The 16,629-nt window shown below is 43.9% G+C and overlaps 1 protein-coding gene across 1 annotated transcript; it reads right to left on the reverse strand.

Moving 5' to 3' along the window:
• Positions 1-208: 208 nt before the first annotated feature.
• LOC115597116 (protein phosphatase 1 regulatory subunit 3C-B) lies at positions 209-2,794 on the reverse strand. The gene is made up of 2 exons (XM_030442816.1): positions 2,592-2,794; positions 209-2,309 (listed from the first exon to the last, which is right to left on the reverse strand). The coding sequence occupies exons 1-2, from the start codon at positions 2,603-2,605 to the stop codon at positions 1,277-1,279; spliced, it is 1,047 nt and encodes a 348-aa protein (XP_030298676.1). The 5' UTR covers positions 2,606-2,794; the 3' UTR covers positions 209-1,276.
• Positions 2,795-16,629: the final 13,835 nt, after the last annotated feature.

Genomic DNA, 16,629 nt, shown 5'->3' on the forward strand with positions numbered 1-16,629 from the left:
ACTATCTGTACATACATAAACTACTCGGGCTGCTTCTAAAGGCCCAATTTAGTAAATAATTGATTTTTAATTGATTTCTGATCGACTACTGATCGGGCTACAGAACCACAGGGTCTGTGTTTTGACTTTTCTGACACATTGGACCTTCTTAATCTCAGAATGATGTTGTTTTCATGTGTGTGTAAGAAAAAGATTCAGGACTCGTGTGAATATTTTAGCACAAATATAGAAATTTATTTGTGAAAAGGAAACATTTGACTGACGTGGGCACATGTCAGCAACACACACCTTCAAGTGAAACAAAATGCTGGGGTACACACACCTTTTTTTTTTTCTTTACTGTGAGAAAGAAAAAAGTTTTTAGAACAGATAAAATAAAATAAAAAACGCAATTCCAGCCACACATACTGTACACTCATCACATCATTGCACTTTGTGAGAGCAAGCAAGTAAAAACATTCGATCATTGCATCATTCCACCTCTCAACATACCCGAACCACAGCGCATTTCAAAACGTCTTCCCAGGTCGATACAACCAATCACATGCAGAGTCCTTTCTTGTGACACACCTGTTGATAGCAGCTCAGTTCCTCAGCAAACTTACATCAAAAAAATTACAGCCGAACATTTTTTTTTTCATCAGATAAAACATTTGTGCAATGTACACGGAGGGAAAGAAAAGGGCCGCATGACTCGGACATTTTTTAGAATCATGTTGAATTATTTCCTCCTCGTCGAAGGTGCAAAAAGTTAGTGTGCATTTATCATTTAGAAAAAGAATCAGCTGGGTTTCTCATGAAGCGCTTCGTCGCCATGCACTCGCTCGTCCTCTCCCTTCAATATGAAGGACTTAACCAGCTCCACTCCTTCACTACTTTACAGACATCACATTGAGAGGGAACATCTCAATCAGTGCATATTTCACAAACAGTCTGTATTTAGTGGACAGGCACTCTGAGAAGGCACATTTATATTTTACAGAAGAGGAATAAATCAAACATTTTTTTCTCCCCCCGTTCATCCCTCGTCCTCCAGCCACAGACCATCACGTCTCTCGGGCAGAAAGCAGGTCAGTTGAACACATTAGTTACTTTTCTGTGTGGTTTGTGCACTTCCTCTGCTAACAAAAATAAAAAAAGAAAGCTGAGGTTGTTCGCTTCAGTTTCGCCTCTGGCTGAGAGCCAGCCGGGGACCAGACCCACAGCTGGACTCGTACTGAATGCCCCGTCAGTGACTCTTATCTTATATCAGTACCATTTCGACATCCTGACGTTTTCACCAATAAGGCACAGTGTTCTCAATCTGACCCCAGCTCTGCCAGCCGGGGAAGAGTCCGTTGGACATGCGTGGGCTGCCGAACTGATCGAACTCAACCTCCAGCAGCTTGTTCACGCTCCCGTTTTTGTGTTCTGAGGGCTTCTTCTGCTCAGCAGAAGTCGGCGGCATCAGGCCGTTCAGGTCCTCTCCGTTCCAGCCAACGTGCTTGAGAGAATAGTTCTTGCCGTCATTATTGTCCCAGAAGGTCTGGTCCTGGGTTTTGAAGCAGATGCAGAACTCCACCCGATTCTGGGGCGGGATGTTTGTGGGCAGCTCCAGGACGAACGCAAAGGTGTCGTTGTCCTGGCAGCTGTAGACGTTGTTCATGAAGGTGCACTCGACGTCGGTGAAGCTGACCCACGAGTCAAAAGTTGCGCGCAGCTGCACCGACTTCTCAAACCCAATGTTTCGGACCTTGACGGTGCCGGTCAGCGAGCGCTCCTGAAGTGAGCAGTTCTCCAAGCAGACTGAATTGTGAATCAGGCGGTTCCGGAAATCCAGATAGTCAGCTGAGGGCTGTTTAAAGTCCAGCGCCAGGCTGCGTGTCGAGCTGATCTTTAGATCCATCGTGGCCGTTTCCAGGTCCGTCATGTCAAACTGCAGCTCCTCCGTGACTCCCCCGCGCCGCTTGTTTCGATACGGCTCATCGTCAAACTTGGAGAAAACGTGGATGGCGGTGAGCGACATGCCCTTCGTGTCTGCAAACACCACCTTCTTCTTGCTGACCTTGTTGTTGCTCCAGCCCATGCAGCCGTCGTCATCCGCCGCCTTCTGCTGGTTGCTGAGGCAGGGCCGCAGCGGTTTGTAGAGCTGCTGGTTGTGGCTGCGGGCGGTGGACTGGTTGACCCGGTTCTTGGTCCTCTGCAGCTCCTCGTAGGAGCTGAGGAAGCCTCGGAGAGGAGGAGGAGAGTGGCTGATGTAGAATCTCATCGCAACGTCCATCGGCATCACTGGGCCAGGCATTGCTGATGGGCTGAAGGACCGGAGCACACTGAGGGAGGGGAGGAGAAGAAGGGAGGTGGTGTGAGAGGGTGGGGAGGAGAGAGAGGAGGCAGGGAAGTGAGCAGGAGAGGGAGGAGAGAAAATGAAGACATTAGAACTGTGGCGTAAGTAAAAAAAACTCTTTCACGCTTCAGTTTTCTAACTTTAAAAACAGCTTGAAGTCAGTGACACAGCAAGATCTGACAAACTACGCCTTCCGTTTTAAAACTACGCAAACACAACTCAAACAGTTTCCGCAGAAACTAAAACAAACCCTCTCTGTGGTTCTTACCTTGCAGCACTCATGGGGTAAAGAATGAAACGGCTCCGAGGTGAAAAAGAAAGCGAGTTCTGTGGAAGTCTTCAGCTCCTCTGACTTGTAGAACTGTGCTGGAACAGCTTCTCTCTAACAGGGCATGCTGCCGTCACTCCCCCTTCTCTGCTTCTTCCTCCTCTCTCTCTGGCTGCCTCTCAGTGAAGGGTTGCTCAGCACTCAGGGATTTCAACTGCCACATAGAGACCATTTGCATACGCTGTCATATGGTTCCTCAGACAGCCAATGAGAAGTTTGTGGAATTCCTCCTCAGCCAATCAGAGAGAATTTGAACTGGCTGACATCCAGCTGATAGGGGAGTGTCGCCTCATGGCTGGGATGCCTCGGCCTGTTGCTTCAGCTGCTATTTGAGAATCATGATGGACCCCTGCTGGCTGCAGGTGATCTTCACATCACTCACTGAGTGTTGCATAAATCCTCCGACTCGACCGGGACTCCCGTCACATACCACACTGCTAAATCTGTCACGGTGACTCTGTGGAAACTGTAATGCACTGAACGTTTAGTTAAATAAGCTCCTGAAACAAATCAGACTCATGAACCAGTGATACGTTATAATAATATCATTAATAACTGATACTTTTATGGTTAATTAAACTTTAGTTAATAGTTATTTACATTTATAAAGCAATTTGTTTTAAAGTAAAGTTTAATCTGATGTTTAAAAACCTTAATAACTGCTTAATAAATGATTAGTTGGAAGTGTAATAAACTGTTTATTAATTAATTATTCCTGTGTGACGGCATTTTTAGACCAACATTTTTTTAATCCAACAAAGAAATTCTTTAAATGTATCCAAATAACAAACTTGGATTTTAAAATCTACTTTGAAAAAGATCTAAATATTTTGTTAACTTTAAAGATTTTATATATTTTTGTGTTTTTTTAAATTATAACCAACATGAAGAAATAACATGAATAATTTAAATTTATATAATTTTTTTATTTCCCAAACTTCACGTTTACTTAAAGCGGCGACACTGAACTTTCATTTTGTGCTGATTCTGGCGCCCCCTGTGGACAAACAGGGTGTAACCATCAGATAACATATAATAAGACATATACGTGTCGTGAATGTCTTGATCTGGTGAGCTTTTGTTCTAGAAACAAATGAAAGTACAATTGTATAAAGAATGACTGGAGATTAATTACTGTAATTAATCCTCGCAGATTGTTTTAGTTGATTATCATCAAGACGCATCACTTTTAATTTAATCCTGTTTCATAACCAGGATAAATTCACAGAATTAGAATATAATTTCTCGATGCCAGTGTGTGTTTTATTTTTCATATTTCAGAGTGTTACATGATGAGGCTTCATGAATTGATCGGATGTGACTCGTCTGATGGCACTTTAACACCTTTCAGGATAAATAGAATAATGAATGTCGTCCGTCAACACGGATCAGATCAGAAATACATCTGGTGTGAGAAAAACTTCAAAAGTTTTAAAAATGATTCGTGGAACTAAATGTAAGAATCTCTTCTCTCGGCTGTTGCTGTTTTTGACTTCCGCTTGTTGACAGAGATTCTATTTTTAAAGCTTGTTTGCTTCATTGATTTTCAGCCGCGGGTTAAACATTATTTCAGATGGACCTGAGTGGACTTTATTTGGAGGACAGAGGCAGATTCAGGTGAAATGAAGTCTCCATTTTCTTCTTTTGGACATTAACACAAATGTACAAGTATATGAAGATATTAAAGATGAATTAAAATAAACAAAAAGACAGTTAGTCAGTCTTACTTTTGAAAATCTGACCTCTGATTGATTTCAGGCTCTTGGGTGAAGTTTTTCTGTATATAACAGTTGGACACAATCTTGTTTCTGACCTCTGGGAGTTCAGAGGCATCGAGTCCTGCTGTCGCTGAAGGGTTTTCCCCCCTCTGCGATGCCTCCGTGCTCCTCTGGATCATCTGCAGGGAGACTTTAGACTCGCAGCAGCGAAACACGCCACTTTCACATGTTCATAAAGAACAACACGCAGTATTTATCAGCGACGTCTGGACGTTCCAATCAATCGCAACACGGGCTCAGGGTTGCATCAGAATGTGTTTATAGCAGCGTTCAGCAGGGAGGAAACAGGCTTCAACACATTCAGAAACACAGAGACATTAAAGGAACAGGTCACAAAATAAAAATAATGAAGATTCAGACAGAATCTCCTCGTAGCCCACAGAACGTTTCTGGAGCTTCACAGTGAAACAGACTGAAGCAGCTGAGACTTTATTTAAAACAGAGAAACAACCAAATAATCATCAGCTGTCTCCATACATTGTATAACATTTGGGCTTAAAATGGTGTAAAAAATGTATTTTTAAATCAAATGTGACGTCTTGGTGCTCTCAGAGACTTGAATCACACCGGACTGACTGTACTGTACATATTTTAATAGGCTACAGGTCAAATGTGAGAGCAACTTATTATGTTTATGTTTCTTTTTTAAGTCAACAAAGGAGGAAGTCAGGCAAAGCCAAGAGCCACAAATGAGATGAACGAGTCCAGGAGGCCGCTGCTCGCGTCCAAAGTAAAGCGACGTCAACGTTAACAAGGTATAAAGTATGTGACGTACAGTTTAAATTAAAGTTATATAAGTAAAGTAGTTTATTAACAAAGAGATCATGTTTAAAATGTTTTGTGGACTAAACTTGTGGATTATAAAGAAACCTTACTTCAGAGTTTACATTAGAAACATAAGTCCTAATAATCAAACTGTGTGATTTGTGAATGAATCTGCACCACATGTTGTCTTTACTGCGATCGATCATCAGTTAATCTCAGTAACGAGTCAGTGGAGAGATTTCCAATATTGGCAGTTCAGTCTCTGAACTATCACACAGAGTCCACGTGATCACGCTGAAGTTAGAGGCTGAAGATACCGACCCGGAAAACAAAAGGTTCAACTAACGCTAATCATCTAAAGCTAACAGACAGGAGGCTGATTGATCAGCTGTGCACACGTCCAATCAATCATCCACTGTTATTTCCATTATCAGATACTGATTTAACAGTCACATAATGAAACCAATTCTTCTAACAGTTAAAGGGATATTCCAGTGTAAATTTAATCCATGGTCTAAATCACCGTGAAACTGTGTTAGACTCCCTCTCGAGAGATCAAGTTAGCAGACCGCTAATTTACGGAGTTTTATCAACCTCAGAAACGACCGCACGACAACAATACACTGCAGTAAATGGATCCAAATATAAACCGCCACCAAAAAGCCACAAATAATGCTCAGAACAGCACCAAACTTCAGCAACAGTACAAATAGGGTCTCAGCACATAGTCCGGGGCATCTAACCTCCGCTAGCTTAGCTGGATTTCTACTGAAAAGCTGACTAAATTTACCACTCTTCTGCAGCAGCTTCCTGTTGACGGGAAGTCCCGACGAGTCGATTACCGAGTGCAGTAGAGTTCCGCGGCTCATGGATGAAAATGTATGATTATGACTCCATGGAAAAGCAATCAAAGTTCATATGTGTCTTACCTGCCAGTTTATAACAGTTATTATCGAGAGCGGACAGGGAAAAGAACGGAATTGAGCATTTCTAACCGCACTCGGTAATCGTCGCGTCGGGACTTCCCCGACCCGGAAGCTGATGGAGGAGAGTTGAACTCTGTTTTTAGCTTCACAATAGAAATCCAGCTAAGCTAGCGGAGTTTAGATGCCCCGGACTATGTGCTGAGACCCTATTTGTACTGTTGCTGAAGTTTGGTGCTGTTCTGAGCATTATTTGTGGCTTTTTGGTGGCGGTTTATATTTGGATCCATTTACTGCAGTGTATTGTTGTCGTGCGGTCGTTTCTGAGGTTGATAAAACTCCGTAAATTAGCGGTCTGCTAACTTGATCTCTCGAGAGGGAGTCTAACACAGTTTCACGGTGATTTAGACCATGGATTAAACTTACACCGGAATATCCCTTTAAGAATTCAATTTATAATCCTGTTTTTTGTTCTTACTTAATGAACTGATGGATTTATTCTGAGCTCTGGTCGCTCTGTGACAACAACAGAGTCCCTGAACGCACCGAGCGAGAGGCAGATAAGCAGCTGTCAGGTCATGTGAGGCTAAACATTAACCATTAATATTCACAATGACAATAAACCTAGTTAACATCAAATATGTCGTATTAAAGCGTCCAAACATGAAGATTTCTTCCACTTTTGTGTCTCTGCCGGAGCTTTTTCACGTTTCATATCATCTCTCTCTCTTTCTCTCCTGATGTTTCGACTCAGCGACCTTCAGCGGCTCTTCTCTGCTGCTTGTGTACATATTGCTAAATCTGAGATTCAGAGCCAACAAACACGAAACGGTCGAGATAAACCGTAAAAAAAAAAGTGAAAGATTATCAGCAGGAGCGTTTGTTAACCTCTGTTACATCACAGTGACAGGAACAGTTCACTGCTGAACAAAACTGTTCATCAGGAGAAAGTAAAGTACATCTACAAGTACTTTACATTTTCTACTTCTTCATACTTTTTACTCGACTACATTTAGTTACTAGTAACTTCACAGAGTACATGCTGCATCAGAGACAAAGACAATGATGTTTCCGATAATCAGAAAAAAGTATAATTAATCTGTACTTGTACTTTTGATGATTAACGACATTTAGTATCCAACACTTTTACTCGATTACTTTCAAACACAACATCTTCACTTTCACTCCGGCAGTTTGACCTCTGGGTACTTTAAGCTCCACTTTGTTTGACCTTTTCGTGCAAGGAATCTAATTTTGGGAATCCACCACAGAGAAAAGACCGCTCCTGTGCAAACATCAGACACGACGCTGCGTCTTCTCCTTTTCAGTGTGTTTGGAAATTACAGCATTACCACAGAAACCTGACGCGATCAGAGGACGGCAGGAAGGTTGTGACACTCACACACAGACGCCGTCGGCTCTGGTGGGATTTACTCGTCGCCAGTTGGGACGCTCACTCGTTCACGTAATAACCACTCGACGGCTGGCGGACTGAAGAGGTCAGGAGAGGCTGCCAGGCTCTGAGTGGTCGACTGTCACATGACTTGGATTTCTCTAAAGCTGTCGACAGCTCGGAGGTTTTACGTGACTCTATATTTTCTCACCAACACCTGAGAGAGTGTAATATCAGGCATACGTGTACGCTGGCCAAGAACAGAAATAGCCTCGATTCCTCACATCTGTCATATCATTTAATTCATTCAGGTCTCATAATGACAGTTACGATGTAGTAGTCAGTGGTCCAAAGAATATGTGCCACATGCTTCATTATGTTTTGGGGGTTTTTTTGTGTATTTTAGGGGGAAAAAACTACAATCCTGCACAAGTTTCAAACTGGAGTCAGACGAGGACTCTTCAGAAAAGTTAAATGCATTAAAACTTTGCTGCAAAGTGTCGTACTGAGTCCTCTTCGTGACTGAAGGTGTGCACAGTGATCAGATCAGCAGCCAGTATCTGTGAAACACTTTGGTAAGTATTGCAAAAGACAAGCTCTGATCAATAATCCATGACTTTCTCCCTCATCTGCAGCTGTGATGAAACAGAAGCGAATAAACACCAGATAAGATTTATCTGATGTGGGATTGCATGCTGAGTCCTGCAGAGAAAGTGACTGAGGTGTGTGTTTTCACCTGCCAGGGAGGAAAGACTGAGTGTCGAGGGTGTGAGTTTAAAAGTTTAATTTATAGTTTATTGTGCAATAACTTTGAAGAATTATCTTGTGTCAATATTTTCAAGGATATTGATAAATTCCAGGCGTTATGAGCGAGGCCTGTTGTCTCTCCTCCTCCTCTGTTCGACCTAATTGGTTTCCAGCCGTTGCAGTGCATCCATGCTGCTCATTGGCCACCTTCCACCTCAGAGGGAACCAATCAACACGCGGTGCTTCCAGTTATACGAGCTCACCGTCAGAGTTGAACCTGTTCTCAGACAGAGAGGTTATTCGGGTTGTTCTGTCACATTAAATCGTCTTTTTCTCTCCAACGTTTTGATTTCACGTTACAGTCCAGAGTGATTCCTCACTCTCTTGTTCTGGTGAAACTTTTAATATTAAATAAACCTTTCACTGCTAAACTGTGATCTTTAAAGACTGAACTTATTTCTCGTTGGGTCACACGGAGGCCACAGCTCTTGACATGCTTATCATCTGGGCTGTATCCAGGTCCTTGATGTAGGTCTGGCTGCGATCCTGGTCACTGCTGGGAAAGACTCTTGTATCAAGAGCTATAAATACAGCTTGAATCCAGCGATATCTCCAGCAGCGAGACAGAATGACTGACCGCTTTACGTTAATCCATCTGTCGCTGAGAGGATGAGCTGAACTTTACAGACTGACCTTTTCTGGGGCCTGAAGATGAAGTGGACAGCGACGCTCGGAGCTGCAGGAATGTTCAGTTTTTCAGCTTTTAACGCTGATTTAAAAATGAGTTTTACAGACACGCTTTGCTTCAAAGCAGCCCGGAGACGCTGAGTGTGTGAGCTGAGATAAAATGCATCAGATCTCTGAAAGCTACGTACGTAATTCTCCTCAGCGTGCGGTCAGTGGGGCAGAGGTGCATTCATGCACTTTAAACAATGCAGCTGTCGACACTTCACATATCAGCACTCCTGAAATAGAATCAGACTTCAGTGCAGAGATGAACGGCGGCACAGCGAGCGGGTCGGGTCGCTCCGTGCTCAGTAGGACCGCCGAGTTAGACGAGGTGTTGATGGTCAGCTTTACATGACACAAATATCACCGCGAGACTTTTTAAGGGACACTTTCACATCTAAGCCTCCACACAGTCCAAACTTAATATTATTATATTATCATTATTGGGGAGTGTAATTAGGACTAAGTAGCCGAACCTGTGTCAGAGCTGAACGTCTCATTCAGACAGTAATCTGATGTGATGGAAGCCAAAACAAACGTTCACCTCGTCTCTCTGAGAGGAGCTGAACATCACGAGACACTCTGTGAACTCTGAAGGGAAAATGTTGACATGAGAGATAAATCCACACAGTCCTCGTCGATACACATCGACCACAGAGGGGTTTTTTTATGGACCTTGTGGCTGTCAAACTATTGCGCCACAGTGTGAGATATGAGCCGCGGTCTGTCCTGAGCAGGAGTCAAAGTAGACAAACAGTGACAGCACATTGTGATGGTTTGTGTCCGCAGGAGTCGTTTCTGGATGTGATGCTGAGCTGTGTCCTCCAGCAGAAACCCAAGAAAAACTTAAAACTAAAGAGTTAATATAACGACAGTTTCAGCAACCGTACATCTTTTTCTTTACAGGAAATACGACAAAATTTTGATTCCATGTCGATCAGTTTTGAAAACTTCGATAAATGTTCACATGGTTGTCAGAGGATGTAAAGTTTGGACGCATCGTGTTCCGTCCCGTCACGGTCAGAGGAGAAAAAGTGACACTCAGCTGAACTTTTGCAACTTGTGCAAACATTTTAGATTGATTTGATTTCATACCGAGGTTCACTGATAACAGCATGTTGCTCAGATCAGACAGCAAGTAATACAGGTGCAGAACGACCAATATTAGTGTATTATTGATCATTATAAATCAATGTTATTTTGTAAAAGTGGCATGCACTAAAAAAGTGTTCATGGGCCTGTTTGTATCTGTTATTGATCCTATTTGTATTAGTATAAATATGCAGAATAAGACCACATTTCATTGGGTATTGATCAGCTCAGCCATTGACCCGATATAAATAATAATTCAATAGGAACATATTAGTTTTTTGGATTAATTCTGCTCCAAGACACAGTTTAAAACCACCAACAATAATGTTTATGAATGTCAAAAAGAATGCGAGTGAAAACAAAAGACTGACGGTTTAGTTCTGACTCACTGGACTGACTTTGTTGAGCTTCATCACCTTTGGACGCTCAGACATTAAAGTCATCATCAGCTTAATGTTTCTATGATGATTTCCTAACACAGGTAAGACAGGTAAAGCCTGCAGTCAGCTGACACGCCCCTCACTGTCTGAGTGTTTGTCTTGAGGTTGTGGGAGCGTCTGTCCGACCTGCTGATGAACACGATCCTGCATGCAGTCTGCGCTCAGGAACGGTTTCCCCTGATGTTTTATTCGCTCCATAAATGTTTTCTTAGCGTCACGGTTGACAGCCGACCTTGCGTAACCCCGGACACGCCCCCGCCATGACGCTGCACAACCCGCTGTGGTGTTCTGGTGGCTCACAGGACGGAGGACAGAATGTTTCAGGATGCCTTTGAGTTCAATCTGTTGGTGTACGCAGAATAATTCAACGTTAATAACAAACAGAGGCTCAACAATTTTCATAATGTAGGTTATTCAAAGAATCTGTGAAGCCTTCAGACTTCATTTAGTCACATGAACCATGGAGGGTGTAATCTGTCTCCCTCCATCAACCAACAAACACGGACGCATCAGAAGAATTTCATTCAGGTCTCACAGCTGAAAAGGTTTAATCAGCCGGAATAACTGCACAGGTGTTCACACACAGCAGCTGTCTCTCACAGTCAGGATCAGGTTTTCATTATGACTGCACGCTGGCCTGTAATAAATGAAAGCAACACGAGGAGAGAATCTCAACCACGTAGCGCTCACATGCTTCCAGAGGCCGCGGCTGACTCGGGTCGTTACTGTAGGCTTCTGGAAACACGACTCGTATGGAAATAGAAAAGGAGAGCTCAGCCAGAGCAGACAAACTCAGTGTGCCATCTGCACCTTCAGCTTAATATTGACTGTATAAGTAGTGGACAGAGCCACCGTAACATCAGTCTTCAGGATCCTGAAGAGACGCTGTGAAGCTCAGAGATGGAAGCTACCTGTGCTCACATCTCGTGTTATTTAGGTTTATTTTCCTCCCGTAGTCAGAAAACATTTTGTCAGCACTCAGCAGAGACTCTGGTCCAGGTTGACTCTGTGCCCTCCACAGTACGGTGGCCCTGAAGTGCAAAACACAACAGCCAATCTGAAAACGCAAATCAGAAAACAGGAACGCGAATCAAAAACAGGAATGCAAATCAGAAAACAGGAACGCAAATCTGAAAACAGGAATCAGAAAACAGGAACGCGATTCAAAAAACAGGAACGCGAATCAGAAAACAGGAACGCAAATCTGAAAACAGGAATCAAAAAACAGGAACGCAAATCAGAAAACAGGAACGCGAATCAAAAAACAGGAATGCAAATCAGAAAACAGGAACGCAAATCAGAAAACAGGAACGCAAATCAAAAAACAGGAATGCAAATCAGAAAACAGGAACGCAAATCAGAAAACAGGAATGCAAATCAGAAAACAGGAACGCAAATCAGAAAACAGGAATGCAAATCAGAAAACAGGAACGCGAATCAAAAAACAGGAATGCAAATCAGAAAACAGGAACGCGAATCAAAAACAGGAATGCAAATCAGAAAACAGGAACGCGAATCAAAAACAGGAACGCGAATCAGAAAACAGGAATGCGAATCAAAAAACAGGAACGCAAATCAGAAAACAGGAACGCGAATCAAAAAACAGGAATGCAAATCAGAAAACAGGAACGCGATTCAAAAAACAGGAATGCGAATCAGAAAACAGGAACGCGATTCAAAAAACAGGAACGCAAATCAGAAAACAGGAACGCGAATCAAAAACAGGAACGCGAATCAGAAAACAGGAACGCAAATCAAAAAACAGGAACGCAAATCAGAAAACAGGAACGCAAATCAGAAAACAGGAACGCGAATCAAAAAACGGGGACGCGAATCAGAAAACAGGAACGCGAATCCAAAAACAGGAACGCGAATCAGAAAACAGGAACGCAAATCAGAAAACAGGAACGCAAATCAAAATTGTGTTTTCTGATTGGCCGTTGTGTTTTGCACTTCAGGGCCACCGTACCACAGCTCCGGGTGTTTGTTCCTCCAGAAGCCTCAGACTCTGCCCACACGTTTCCTCCAGCAGCTTCTTCCAGTCCATGTTAACGTGGAAGCTTGTTAATCCTAAACATCTGCGTCTGTACCTTTTTTTTTCTCCTCTAGTCAGTTGGTCCAATTAACTGCAAGCCGTATCATATGTCTGATACATCAACACCATAAATACAGGCGAGAGGTGAAGGACAGTGACGGGAACAGCTGACGTGAAATCCATCCGACAGTTGTATAAAAATATATTTAACCGCCGGTGCATTTGTAATGAGCAGGTAAACGAATAGAGAATATTAAAGAGGACGCTGATGTCAGCATTGTTATCAGAGCAGTCATCAGTGGTCGTTTGAGGAACTGCAGGTTTTGGTTCCTCCACCTGAACCTCCAACGACAATCTTACAAAAAAATCTAATAATACAGTGAAACATCTGAGTATGTGAGGTTCTTCTCTGTGTGACGGGAAGTCAAGATCTGTGTCTCTACATGAAGCTGAGGTGTGTGTCCTCCTTTGACCTTCAGTCCAACACACAGCAGAGGCATTGATGGGAAATGAGGACAACCCTACACACACACACACACACACACACACACACACACACTGGCAGCGTCCTCAGCGTGCAGAGCTGCTGGTCCTGAAATAGCAGGTGTCCGTGTGCAGACTCTGATGTGGGCTGATGCTGCAGTTTGTGTAAACAGTCCTGCGGTCACTTCAGTCCAACACGAGAGGACGACTCGAGGTCAACCAGACGCTCTGGACTCGTGTGCTGCAGTCGGGATGTGATGGGGATGTTTGCAGGTTTTTCTGCTAATATTAAGAAATATTCCTGCAGCACATTTAGTCGTCGAAATAGTCAAACATGTTACGTACTCAGTATCAGCTTACCTGCTCTCAGAGCTGAGCTCGTAAGTAGAGTCGAGGTTGGTGAAGTGGACCTTTAGTCCTTAAACGCCCTCCGTACAGAGAATACACCTTTGATTCGTTCAGCCAGCGCCGGGACAAACTTCACATTTGTGTACCAAATCTGAGACTAACAGAGTTTGACTGTGCAACATGAAGACGAGGAACCATTAAAACAGACGTAGACATTTTTAAAGCTGTAGTTGAGGGTTATTTTGCAGGATTAGTGAGTGAGTTTAATTTGTGTTATTACAAGTGTAAAATGATTTTCTACTTCTAACTATGAGGTGTTTATTTTCCCTCCAAGACACAAAATGATGACACTCTAAACTCCTTCAGGCAAACATTAAAGAAAAATGAACTATGTTGTAAGACTCCCTACAACTGGAGACGGATCACAGTCGTTATATCAGTCTCCGGCTCAGACGGTGTCACGGCGTGGGAGCGGTTTGTGTGTTTCTATAGTTAATCAGTCACAAAACTCATCAACCACACTGAGAATGAGGCCAGGCGGAGTCACCTGCTTCACGCCTCAACTTTTGCATGAAGGCAGCACGTTATGATGTAAAAGCAGCCGCTGTGTGAACACGCTGCGATCAGGTGGGCGGTCACGGTTCAACAGGACAAACCAGCCGGCTGATGAAACGTGGAGGCAAACCAACTAAACTCAGCTTCTCTTAGAAAGTTTTAACCGGCAGTAGACCACCAATGAGAGTTAAACTGCTTATATGTAATAAAATATCTTTAAATATCTTGTGTGGCTTTTCTTTAAGCGTCATCTTTTATTTCTCTGTTAGTTGCAGCATTGATGATGAGGAGTGATGATTTTGTTCTCACTCCTCTGACTCGTCGTCCATTAGTTCTCTGTTCACTCCAACAAGTCATGTTGTGTTTGTACTGCAGCGATCCAGCAGTGACCTCTGGTGGCTGCTGTGCAAAATGCATTCATCTGAATAATGTTAAATGTTGTCATGTCACTTCAGCATCACTTTATAATATTCATAACAGTCACATTGTTCCGCAAAAGGTAACTGACAGCAGCGATCCCACAAACTGTCGACACAAACGGCTTATATCACCACTCACATACCAGGGAAGGTTTGCAAGACTCGAGGAGATCTTATCAATCTGAATCAATGTGCAGTGTTTACTCCCTCACAGGTGAACGACGAGGTGAGAAAGATCATCAGACTGCAAACAAACAACTAAACACTGTAAATATCTAATCAGGACCACTGCAGCCTCTCTCACTCCAGCACTCACCTGCTGACGTCAGCTGGATCCCTGAAGGTTCAGGTGTTACAGGAGGGTTCAGGTCTTACAGGAGGGTTCAGGTCGTACAGGAGGGTTCAGGTGTTACAGGAGGGTTCAGGTCTTACAGGAGGGTTCAGGTCTTACAGGAGGGTTCAGGTGTTACAGGAGGGTTCAGGTCTTACAGGAGGGTTCAGGTCTTACAGGAGGGTTCAGGTCTTACAGGAGGGTTCAGGTCCTACAGGAGGGTTCAGGTCTTACAGGAGGGTTCAGGTCTTACAGGAGGGTTCAGGTCTTACAGGAGGGTTCAGGTCTTACAGGAGGGTTCAGGTCCTACAGGAGGGTTCAGGTCTTACAGGAGGGTTCAGGTCATACAGGAGGAGGGTTCAGGTCGTACAGGAGGGTTCAGGTCATACAGGAGGAGGGTTCAGGTCTTACAGGAGGGTTCAGGTCATACAGGAGGAGGGTTCAGGTCGTACAGGAGGGTTCAGGTCTTACAGGAGGAGGGCGACACGTCAGACTGTGACAGACTTTGTGTAATTCTGAGCTCCTTCCAGCAGAGGACAGCAGACACTCACTGAGCCCAGGAGTGGAGGCGATGCAGCTGCCGGTGATTTAAATCAGGCTGTTGCACAGGAACAAAGGAGGACCAGGAGACTGCAGAGTGAAGAGTTCCACCAGCTGATCTCATCCTCACAGAGCACCAACACATCTGTGATGACAGCTGGTTTCAAATGTCCAAATATCTGACAACAAGTCAGCTACTGGACTCATCACTGCAGAAGAAGAGTCGTGAATTCTCAGAGAGTCAAAGTGAAAACAGAGACAGTCCTGACAGCCTCGTCTCTGCAGACACTCATTAAAGTAAAATGTGATGTGTTGCTTACACAAAAGCAATCAGCGTGGGCGGATGATTGTGAACCTCGACATGTTTTTCATCTTTACCTGAAAGTTTGAACATAACCTTCAACACCACGACAAAGAAAAGTGTCGACAGTCAAACTGAGCTTTCATGAATATTCTGATGAGCCCACTTCTGTGATTAAACTTCATCCTCTGTGTGAGAGCTGACGGAGCTCATAAAGTCTCTATTATTCACGAATGACTGGCGGCAGGCAGAGAGGTTGTGGGTTCAATTTCTGTCACCGATAAACGAGACAGTTGTTCAACCTGTCGAGCTCCACTTTCATCTGCAAACTGCACGTGTGTCTTTAAGTTTACTGAAGGATGAACGAGAGAAATCTGTGTCCCAGGAAGATTTCACGACTTCGTCTGCAGCTCAGTGTGTGTGTGTGTGTGTGTGTGTGTGTGTGTGTGTGTGTGTGTGTGTGTGTGTGTCCAAAGAGAGGAAAAATGAAGATGGTGGAGAAAAGCTGGGGAATAAAAGCTGAGCTGAGCCGAGGTGGAGGAGCTGCCAAACCCTCGCTGTGCCCCGAGTCCTCGCAGGCAGACAGCCAGCGTCCAACATGGGGGGTCTTAGTGTCCGAATCTATGGAAGACCTGACCCATGCTGCCTCCTGCAGCGTGTGTGTGTGTGTGTGTGTGTGTGTGTGTGTGTGTGTGTGTGTGTGTGTGTGTGTGTGTGTGAAGGACAATCCAGCCAGCGTAGGGATGTGAAGTGGGTATTGCACTTTTAAAGGGCAGGAACAGGCGATCCACCTGATTGCTTTTCCTACTTGACCTTTTTTGGGATTTTTGTCTCCGTCTGCAGCTGCATTTCCACCACGGGGTCTTTCCCCAGCAACCAGGAAGCTTTGTGGAGGAAGTCGGTGTTGTTGTTAAGGATTGCCTCAAATTCAGAAATCATCTTCAGTTTGTTACAGTTTGGATGCTGACGGCAGCTAAAGGTTGAAATCACCTGAGTAACCTGCAGAGCTGCAGACAGCAGATTCTATCCAGCGATGAAGAGAACGTGCTCCTCATCTTGTGGCATACTCCAATGTGTGTGTGTGTGTGTGTGTGTGTGT

The sequence above is a fragment of the Sparus aurata genome, chromosome 15, assembly GCF_900880675.1.
Source record: "Sparus aurata chromosome 15, fSpaAur1.1, whole genome shotgun sequence".
Classification (NCBI taxonomy): domain Eukaryota; kingdom Metazoa; phylum Chordata; class Actinopteri; order Spariformes; family Sparidae; genus Sparus; species Sparus aurata.